General features: G+C 27.4%; 1 protein-coding gene across 1 annotated transcript; it reads right to left on the bottom strand.

The window, feature by feature from the left end:
* Nucleotides 1-6,992: 6,992 nt before the first annotated feature.
* Nucleotides 6,993-8,571, bottom strand: LOC126909364 (deoxyuridine 5'-triphosphate nucleotidohydrolase, mitochondrial-like). The gene is made up of 7 exons (XM_050691778.1): nucleotides 8,423-8,571; nucleotides 8,300-8,356; nucleotides 8,161-8,226; nucleotides 7,861-7,988; nucleotides 7,661-7,797; nucleotides 7,453-7,598; nucleotides 6,993-7,387 (listed from the first exon to the last, which is right to left on the bottom strand). Exons 4-7 carry the CDS (start codon nucleotides 7,962-7,964, stop codon nucleotides 7,331-7,333), a joined length of 444 nt encoding a protein of 147 aa, XP_050547735.1. The 5' UTR covers nucleotides 7,965-7,988; nucleotides 8,161-8,226; nucleotides 8,300-8,356; nucleotides 8,423-8,571; the 3' UTR covers nucleotides 6,993-7,330.
* Nucleotides 8,572-11,672: the final 3,101 nt, after the last annotated feature.

The raw sequence follows: 11,672 nt of genomic DNA, 5'->3' as shown, positions 1-11,672 counted from the left end.
TTCCCCGCAAATGGGGGAAATCTCCAAAAAAATTACAAATTTAAAAATCGATAAATTTTGTCATTTTTTTTTCTTAAAACTCCATAACTTTTTCAAAAATAAACAAATCAACATAACTTATTTTTATACTAAAACCTTAGATATTTTTTTTTCATTAGATATCATTTTTTTGAAAATCTAACACTTAACCTGCTCATTGGAGGGGATTTAAAATAGCAACTTTTTTTCATAAATTAACTTTTTCAACTTAATTTTTGAAAATGTTCCGGAAATACTGGGTCCTTTAAACATATATCAAATTAAAGCTTATTTTATGTGCTATAAAATAAAAACAAAAAATTTGTCCCGACGACCTATTATCTATACGCAAATGGCAATCTTATTCAAAAATATGCAATTTTTTTTTTTAAATCCCGGTTGGGTTGTTAAAATCCCGGTCACTAGACCTACTTTTTTCAACGATACGTCAAATGATTACAATTCGTATTTAGTTTAAGTTATTACTCTTAAAAATCGAAAAAATATTCCTTATTCAAATAAAAAGTAGCTTAACCAGCTTTTTCCATACAAACAATTAAAAACATTAATTTTTATTATTCTTAAAGTATTCATTATCGAATTTGATATGATAAAAGTATTCAACAACAAAAGTAAATAATTTTACTTTGTAATTTATTAATTTTTTACTCTATTTGTGTGTGCTACTACTAGACTATAATATTCCAAATTTATTGATAACATATTGCTATACAAATCATTTCTAAAAAAAATGATTGTTAGTTTCTCCTGAATTAACAATGGATTTATACAATTATAATCAATTTTTATAATACGCTAAATTGAATAACTTTTTTTTATTGGTTTTTTTAGATATATAATCATTATAATTAATTAAATTCTGAATATTTTTATTGTAGAATTTTTTTAAACGCCAAAAGTTAATTAGAAATTATTACTATTACTTCTATTTAAGTGATCTATTACGATAAAAATGTAAAAAAATCTAACTTTACTGATAAATGCACTGTAAATAGTAATTATAAAATTCCATGATTGCATATTGTGCAATGCCGGCTATATTTTCTTTAGTATCGGCAATTTGCGAATTTTTCTTGTAACATTTTTGTTCGTTTAATAACTACGATTGACAATACGTATTTGGCCATGCCTTAGCGGAAGGAAAAGGAGAATATAAAATGTGGAAATTGAGCCTTACAATATATTAAATAGAAAGAAAAAAAAAACATATAAATAATAATCACAATATGATATTTTCCGTTACGATAAAAAAATAACTAACAACAAGAACCAATGATAAATGAAATTAGTATAAATTACTAATGAAATAAATAACATATATCCCCTTTTTATAACTAATACATATATTATGTGGGCTGTAAATCCGTTAAATAAACAATAAAAAATTCTTAGTAATTACCCACTGCCGTTTGAAGGTGATGAACACTGTAACACTTCAGATGCAGGGAAGGCAACAAAAAAACACTGTAGCATATAACAAGCCGTTGAGCAACTCAAAATTGAACACTGTGGCGACAAGGCAATACTCGACCCAAAAATACCTGGCATCGATATAACCAAAACGGCCGACTAATTGAGCGCGAAAAAATTAGTTTTCAATTCCATACGTTGCAGGGACCGGTCTAAAACAGCAGCGCCGCCGTACCGTTACGAAGGTGGTGGTTTTTTAGTGGGAAAAAACACATTGAAGATAGCGGCGTATATTAAAAAGAACGCGGAATCTCCGGTCTACTAGACGCCTACAGAAAAAAATGAAAATAAATTGCGTTGTGTCAGCGACATACCTGTCGTGACAAACACAAACGTGTATGATGTGATCGACTGACCTGCTCTCCCTCACTTACCGTGTTTTCATGTTAAATTAAATATATCGCGTCACCTCACATTCATCTAACACATATTAATCTTAACAATTTCATTTTTTTCTATTTAATAATGTCAATTTAAAAACTTGCAAGTTGAACTACATGTTATGGTAATAAATTCATTTTTTTTCATTATTAAAACTTTCAAAAAAAGTAGGTTCAACATTATTACTTTTAACATAATAAAAATTAAAATCAATAATAATTTGAAAACAATTAATTTTAAAAATTATATAATATATAATTAAAAGAAATACTAATCTGGGTAAAATTAAGAAAATAGAAGTTGATGTTGCTTTTGTCCATCAATTTTTTAGAATTAAACACTATCTACAGATTTGCATCGAAGCGTTTCTCATGATAGTGATTTTAATCACTGTCAGATTAAATCTATACTATGCAACATCCCTACTATGCCGCGACCCCACTGTGCTAGTTTTTTTTCTTTGATGGTAGGAGATCTAGTACCAGAGGATAATGAGGTCTGGTTATTTTATATAAACTTTTTAAAAATAATCGATATTTTATTGAGATATTTTTTCTCTGAAAGTAATATTTCATTGCTTACTGACTTGATAAAATAGTACCATAAAAATTACATTTATTTAATTAATGATACCTTAAAATCTAAGCACCACTTGATGGTACATTATCTAAAATTAATTAAAGAGTCAGGGCCACTGAGACATTTTTGGTGCTTTAGGTTTAAAGGTAAAAATAACATATGCACGGACTACTTCATCTAGACGCAATGTTACACTAAAGCTAGTTAAAAAATTTCAAATTAGATTTGCTGTTTATATAAGGAATACAAATAAACCAGACCTTATAAAAAGTAAAAAACATTTATTTAAATCACTATCATTTAAATAAGAAATTTTAAGTAAAACTGATATGAATCCATATCAGTTACATCTCATTACATTTGCTAATAGATCTATAATTTTCGGAAACACTAGCGTTATAGTAAAAATATAGAACATTACCTATATGGCTATTCTATAAGATTAAATGTATTTAGAGTTCCTCAGCATAAGTTTTTAGATAATAATCCAGTTCAGTGCGAAGAAAAAGTTTAGAGGCTCTACTCCATCATTGAAAAAAGAGACAATAAGACAACAAACATGTGCACTCCAGCACGGTCAATGATAGAAGCAGAATGAAGAGCCAACATCAATCAAACGGCAATTTCAAATCTATAATAGCCAGTCTTTTGGGAGGGATCAATACCGATAAACAATTAAAGTTTAATCATATTTATTCTCTTTTGTAGCCTTATCTAGCGGCCAGCGACAAAAATAATGAGTCATTGACACTTCTGTGTCAGAAAAGGTTCATTCACACATTTTTTTGTGCGATAAAAAATAAGTAGACATAACAAAAATAATAAATGGTCCACCTTCGAATTTGTGACGGTACAAGTTGAAAATTTTCTACTTTCTATTATCGCATTTTTAAGTTTTGAACCACCACTGTATAAAGGAAAATGTTTCGATTTAAAAAAATATTATGTCGAATGATAGAAATATATAAATAGTATTTATCATAAAAAAATTGTAATGATACATACATTTTTCAAAAAGTCATAACATTATAAAATATAAAATATAAAAAAGAATTTTTTTACAATAATCGTATTTTAACTTCAATGCGAAGCTGAGAAGGGATTAATTTTACTATGATGTGTTTTTTTTTGTGTCTGTTAACAGTTCTTCTCATCTCTCACCAAACCGATTTCTTTCAATGAAACGTCAAATGGCTACCTATTTTGGTGTTAAAATTCTCAATTTTATATTTTATAATTTTAAACTTTTTAATAAATGTATGGATCAATACAATTTTTTTATGAGAAATAATATTTATATATCTCTTTAAATATTTTATCTTCATGGTAAAAACAGACATCAAAGTTAATAAAAAATATACGTTTTTTGAAAAGAATTCTTTTTTATATTTTTAACTTTATAATACTATAACTTTTTAAAAAATGTATGGATCAATATAATTTTTTTTGTATAGATGCGTGATGTCTTTACCTATCATTTGGTATATTATTTTCATAAATTTAACCCTTTACCTACCCACAGGGGGGGGTTTAAAATGACAACTTTTTCACAAAAAATTAATTTTTTCAACTTAACTTTTGAAAGTGTTCCGGAAAGTCTGATACTTTTATATATATATCTTAAATTAAAGCTAATTTAAAGTACATTATTATGGAAAAAAAAATTTCGTACTTTATTTTGTCTTCATGGTGAAAATGACTATCGAATGCTATTTTTGTATGAAAATACTCGATTTTATTTTTTACATTTTACATCAATACAATTTTTATGAGAAATAATATTTATATCCCTCTTTTATTCGACATACTTTATCTTAATCAGGATATAAATAAGGAAATAGCAGATCATGTAGCTTTTGGAATAATCAACCAATTTTTTAAAACTAAATACTATCTAAAGATTTGCATCGAAGCGTTTTTTATGATAGTGATTTTAATCACTGTCAGATATCATAATACTTGACCCAACTATGCCATNATGATAGTAATTTTAATCACTGTCAGATATCATAATACTTGACCCAACTATGCCATGTCATCACTGTGCCGCGACCCCCCTGTTCTGGGTTTTTTTTATTCTAATACTGTACCAAGAATCCTTAATAGGACTTTGACATAAAATGTGGTATTACAGTACAAGACTAAACTTTTGGCCTCTAAATATTTTTATAAATTATTTTAAACAGAAAGCAGTGGCAGATAAATTACTTTGTAATTAGGATGAGTTGAAAAATCTTTATGATAAAAATCATCATGTGAGCTGTGCCCCAATATCACAAAACTTTTATATTATACTTATTTTGTATTTGTATTACTATATCATGATATATAATAATCACATCTAATAGTATAATACTTTATAGTAATTATAATGTTGCATATAAATTCCTTAAAACTAAAATTTACAAAATAATTATGGGTTCACGATACCATCGCCCTTAAAGAAAAATAATATCTAAAATATTATTTCAAAAATTTTAACACATAACACATTTGAGTCACAATAGGATACACAGCAAACTGATATAAGTTAATACAAAACAATAATACATAGAATAAATAATTAAAAGTGTTTTCATATATATAAACGTGTAACATATTTTAAATAACATATACAGGGTGTTCAGTAAGTCAGGAAACGGGTTTCTTGACTTACTGAACACCCTGTATACATAAAATAACCTATTTTGAAATCATGTATTATAAATTCTAAACATTCAGAAATTATGAAAAATATAAAATTTTAAAATTTGTTAAAATAAGATATCTGATACTTTGCTTTTATTTTAATTTTTACTTAAAATTATGTTTCTAATCTAATTAATTTAACAAGCCAGTAATACGATACTCAAACATGATTTTGCATGTTTATACATTTTTTTTTTTAAATAATAAGCACTATTTTTGTATCTAGCTTTTCTGAAAGGTGTAATTTCATTTTATTCATAAACATAACTTTATAATTTTTTACGAATAAATTTATTATGTATCATTTAATCTTTTAGATAACTCTTATTTTGAACAATTAATTTATAATTTTTATGAAAATAACAAAAAAAGAGTATAAAACAAAACAAACATATATTTATTAACAGACAAAACATAAAATATATATTCCTTTATAAAATTTAGAATTCTAGGCGAGTTCCATGGAATTATTTGACTTTTCAATGCTACCTTGCTTTAAAAGATTTTTTAATTGTTTATCAACTTCCTCGTTATGACACATAGGATATCTGTATTAGTAGTTACAATTTGTATGCCGACCATCCCCCTCCGCTCGACTTCCTCAACCTCCTTCACCATTATAGAATGGGTGGATGTGGGGGGGAGTAAATGAAACACGGCGCAATCTAACTCGACGAAACCCAACCCAACCCAATGCAGCACCATCCGGCGGACGCGCGAAACCCGACACCGCACCACCTGGCGGACGAAATCCAGGGGCATTTATTCAGGCATGGCACCGTCGGGTGGACGAAATCCAGGGGCATTTATTCAGGCATGGCACCGTCGGGTGGACAACAAACCCATGGTGGATGAGATATATCACCGTTTATCCACTAAAACCTCTAATATGTTTACTGTATTTTTATTTCTCCCACTCACATTGAAAAAATATATAAAATGGATGTTTTCCACCTAAAAATCCATCAGTTTTCGATTTCAACCTGAAAATTCGTCAGTTTCTTTTGTATTCTACGTTATTTTGACATGATGGAAGAATTAAAGAAAAAATTACAACAACAGGTGCGCAATACTCATAAATCCATCGGTGAACTNATAACGGGTGCGCAATACTCATTTTGAATTTAACAAGAATGGAAACTCAATTCGGTCTGTCTATAAAGTGCCAGTTGTCAGACACTGGCACCAACGTAAATAGTGGTAATCGAATTTTAAATATATTTTTTTTCTTAAAATATTTATATTGAAATATTTGTANTCTTAAAATATTTATATTAAAATATTTGTAGAAGGTAAATCGTTGAGCTCTAAAAATGAAAAAAAAATTGCGGGAACATATTATGTCTATTTGCCAAAATCAGTTAGCAAGTCTGAAGAGGAAATTGCTAATTTCAACAGTACAGAAGACGAAAACATGCATTTGGTCTACAGGGGTAATACTCCAAAAAACAAATTTCTGATTGATTTTATTTGAAAAATTTAAAAAATATAAATAAATGATTTAATTTGAATTGTTAATAATTTGCTTAATTATTTTTAAAAAGTAACTTCTTATATAATGTCACATAAGGTGTATAAATCATATATAATACAGAAAAATAATATAAGTAAATAAATAATTTATTAAATATTATGAAGTGAGCAAATATTTGTTTGATCTATTATTTTTAACTAAAAATTTAATGGATATATTCATCATCATTGGACGAATTATTAATTCAATAAAAAGTACCAATTATAAATATTCTTAAAAAAATTATTAATTAATAAAAAAAAAATACCAATTTTCAATAATTATTTTATTATATAAATTATAATATGCTAATAAAAATAAATAACAATAATGACGTATAATAATATTTTATGGATATAAGTGCTACGATGACTCGATAGTTGAGATCGGACGAGTGAGGTTAACTTTATATATTCAACATTGAAATATATTATGTCCAGATAAAAATAACTCACCGAATTATTTTTAACTAGATACAATACATCTCAGTGCTGAATAGATCAATGTTATCCTGACACGACTGATCTCAACTGTTTGGTCATCATNTATATACTTTACAAAAAAAAAATAATAGTGTTTATGATAAATGTTTCCTAAATAATAATAAACAAATAATTTTTGAATGTACACATTATAAATAAATAAAAAATTTGCGAGCAGTTATTTGATTCCACTTGACCCGAAGCCACATTCACCCCGATCCGTTTCATCCAAATCCTATTAAATGAATAAATAATAATAATAATAATAATCTAAAAAAAAAAAATATTAAATTATTTTACCATAAGTTCTTCCAATTCGGGATATGTAATTTTTTCCCATATTAATTGCGCAACCCTATCACCCGGATTAATATTAAAAGGCACATCGGAATGGTTAAATAGGAGAATTGCTATGTTCCCCCTATAATCCCCATCAATAACACCTGCTAAAATATATATTTTAATTAATAATATCAAACAGTATTTCATCAATATAAATTAAAGTTACCTCCAACGTCGATAAAATTTTTGCTCGCCAACCCAGACCTCGGGGCAATCCGTCCGTATGTCCCGAGAGGAAGTTTTATCTGGAGATCGGTTTTTATTAGTTTTTTTCCGTGTGCCTCCACTGTATAAGTGTGTGCGCTAATAATAAAAATAAAACTCATGTATTTTTCAAAATTTTATATTATTAAATAATAATTTTACCTTTTCAAGTCATACCCAGCAGCGAACATACTCGATTTAGATGGCGAATGAGCATTAATGCTCAATTTTGAATAAGCCAAAATACTTCTCTTGTCAGTCGTCATTCTTTAAGAAAAAATTATGGACTTCTAAAAGAATAAAATAATGATCGAATAATTTTTAAATGCACTAAATTAGATATTTTTTAACAGACGGTAAAAATTACACCCCTATATGAGGAATACATAAATGGATTTGAAAACACTATTTGTAAATAAAAACTCACAATGTCTATTTCGTCGTCTAACGGGTCGTCNTCACAATGTCTATTTCGTCGTCTAACGGGTCGTCTAACTATACCAATAGGTTTGCTGCTTGTATACGAAGCTGAATAAAAATAAAATTTAATTAGAATTTAATTAGATTTAAATTATGTGGACCAATGTTAAAGTATACATACACCGAACACCGTTTACTGTAAAATCGATCGTTACTGTATTACACTCGCAATTCAGGACTATAATGTAAATTAAAAAAATGTTTGTTATTTTCCTCATAAAATAACATTTTTATCATTACTTACCGCTAACCGGTTGTATACTATTAATTGAAATGTTAGTCTGTTCACTGTTGATTGTAATGTTAGCTTGATCACCATCAGTAAATATTGAATTTAAATATTGAAATTATTATATTATCTAATTTAATCATATCACTAAAACCTTGCGTATTTTCAGCTAAATTAATTTTTAAATATTAGTAAATATTATTTAGTCGTAATTAAAAATGTATTCTAACCGTTAAATATGTCCTCAAAAGTTAATAATTCGCGACTCAAATTACTCGAATCACTGCTGATACTTATTATCTCGCTCATTTTTTCCTGGATACTGCTAGATTTATACTGCATTAATTTCTGATTGTGGACCACTGATAATAACCACTTCAATAATATAATATATCTACAACTCTCTTGCACAATATACGGAGGGGCGTAAAATGTATTTAACTCACAGACCATTAACGCGCATCTTAAGATAAGAGACAGTTGCCGATTTATAATAAAGCATTGATCACATCGTGGTACTTACAGTATGAATCACTGATGCTTATTAGAATCTTAATTGACTTAACTAAATTTATATTATAAATATGTTTCATTGTGAAAAGTGTGAAAAAACTTTTTCCGTCAAAAGAAATTTAGTGAGGCATCGAATAAAACACGACGGGATTAGATTTCCATGTCATGTATGCAGTTTGACATTTTCAGAGAAAAACGCTCTTGAGCCGCACACTCAAAGAGTGCACCGTAAGTAATAAAAATACTTTTATAATTTAATTATTGGAATTAAATAAATTACAACATAATATAGATCTCACAAAATACGGGATTGATTATAATATAGCGATCGGTAATCATCCTGATTCGGTGACATTTCAGTCGTGTGGTAAGTAATAATAATAATAATAATTAATAAATATGAGTAGATAAACAGAGTCTATTTATTGCAGAAAATGAAGGTGTTGTAAGACAGCCGAGTACAAGTGGAATGTCTTTTAAAAGAAACCGTAATTCTAATAATGATAATACAGTTAAAAGTAAACGGGTCAAACAAATGCGATTGGATGAAACTACATCGACAACTTTTCAATTAATAGGCTCATCACTAAACAATATATTCTGGTTTTATAAAAAAAATATGGATAAAGTTGGTGATTATAAAACATTTTTATTTCAAATTAAAAATGAATAGCACATTATTATGGAAGATGATAGATATAAAACACCAATACAAATATGAAACATTAACTCAAATTAGTAGAATAATAGATTGCTCATAGGTCTATTCAAGTTTACTTGACTAGCCAATGAGAAGGATTGTGCAATTAAAATATAAAACATTAAGTCTCCCCCTCATAAAACAGGCCTATAAAAGAGCGATTTCTAGCTCATTTATCACCTTATTTTTTTCGAAAAATCTGGTCATGAAGCGTCTCTGCACCAGACTGTTTCGCGATTGTGCTCTCTCGGACTTAGAAACCTTTTCACACTTGGTGTTTTTTATCTAACTCTCTTATAAGTAATGTAATAAAAACAATAATAACTTAAACTTTTTATTTTATTTATTTATTTTTTTTTTATTTTAAATTATTATGAATTATTAAGACAATTAATTTTTTTATTTTGTATTTTGTGAGTTATTCCAATTAAGAATTTTTTTCTTAAAAATTCTTCAATTGGATTGTCTATTTAATAAGTGCATTTCGAAAATCTACCTTAGCACATCTAGCGGTTGAAACTGTTGTATTACAATAGTTTGTGACGTGTCACTAAGGAGATCTTGGAATGTATTTTAAATTTGAATAGATACGTGTTTGATTGATTGCACAAGATACTGATGGTTTGTTGAGATTACTCTAGCACATCTAGCGGTTGAAATTATTGGTAAAACAATAGTTTGTGACGTGTCACTAGGGATTGATTTTCATATTCCATTACGTTCTTTTCGGCAAAAAGTTTTTGACTCTGTAAGGTCCGTGCATCGACGAGTATAATAAAAAAAAGGGAAATATTATTATTAGCTACTTACTCACCATTCAGATCGCAATAGCTTGCGTTCAACGTAAATATTTAATTTGTATTTAACACCTATATAAAAACCCAGCACAGGGGGGTCGCGGCACAGTGGTGACGTGGCATAGATGGATCAAGTATAATGATATCTGTCAGTGATTAAAATCACTATCAAAAAAAAACGCTTCGATGCAAATCTTTAGATAGTGTTTAATTTTAAAAAATTGGTGGATTATTCCAAAAGCTACATGATCTGCTAGTTCATTATTAATATCCTAATTAAGATAAAGTATGTCGAATGAAAAAGGGATTATTAAAAAATATTATTTCTCATAAAAAAATAATGTTGATCCATACACTTTTCAATATGTCATAGCATTATAAAGTTAAAAATGTAAAAAATAAAATCGAGAATTTTCACATAATAATAGCATTTGGTAGCCATTTTCACCGTGAAGATAAAATAAAGTCCGAAATTTTTTTTTTACATAATAAAGTAGGTTACATTAGCTTTAATTTAATACATATATAAAGTGTCAGACTTTCCGGAACAGTTTCAAAATTTAAGTTGAAAAAGTAAATTTTTTGTGAAAAAGTTGTCATTTAAAATCCCCCCCTGTGGGCAGGTAAAGGGTCAGATATAAAAAAAATATATACCAAATGATAGGTAAAGACATCATGCATCTATAAAAAAAAATTTATATTGATCCATACATCTTTCAAAAAGTTATAGCATTATAAAGTTAAAAATATAAAAATGAATTTTTTTACAAAAATCGTATTTTTTTTATAAACTTTGATGTCTGTTTTCACCATGAAGATAAAATAAAGTCCGAAATTTTTTTTTTCCATAATAAAGTATATTACATTAGCTTTAATTTAAGATATATATAAAAGTGTCAGACTTTCCGGAACACTTTCAAAATTTAAGTTGAAAAAGTAAATTTTTTGTGAAAAAGTGGTCATTTTAAATCCCCCCCTGTGGGCAGGTAAAGGGTCAGATATAAAAAAAATATATACCAAATGATAGGTAAAGACATCATGCATCTATAAAAAAAAATTATATTGATCCATACATCTTTCAAAAAGTTATAGCATTATAAAGTTAAAAATATAAAAAAGAATTTTTTTACATAAATCGTATTTTTTTTATAAACTTTAATGTCTGTTTTCACCATGAAGATAAAATAAAGTCCGAAATTTTTTTTTGCCATAATAAAGTATATTACATTAGCTTTAATTTAAGATATATATAAAA

Source organism: Daktulosphaira vitifoliae, unplaced genomic scaffold (genome assembly GCF_025091365.1).
Source record: "Daktulosphaira vitifoliae isolate Bord-2020 unplaced genomic scaffold, ASM2509136v1 Scaffold_299, whole genome shotgun sequence".
Classification (NCBI taxonomy): domain Eukaryota; kingdom Metazoa; phylum Arthropoda; class Insecta; order Hemiptera; family Phylloxeridae; genus Daktulosphaira; species Daktulosphaira vitifoliae.
This window is presented reverse-complemented; position numbering and strand designations above follow the sequence as displayed.

Bases quoted from the DNA above. Each gene is read 5' to 3' on its own strand.
- LOC126909364 (XM_050691778.1), bottom strand. From the start codon at position 7,964: ATGACGACTGACAAGAGAAGTATTTTGGCTTATTCAAAATTGAGCATT. The intron at 7,798-7,860 runs GTAAAATTATTA...TTTTATTATTAG, and splicing joins GCTGGGTATGACTTGAAAAG to CGCACACACTTATACAGTGG. The intron at 7,388-7,452 runs GTAAAATAATTT...TTCATTTAATAG, and splicing joins CCGAATTGGAAGAACTTATG to GATTTGGATGAAACGGATCG.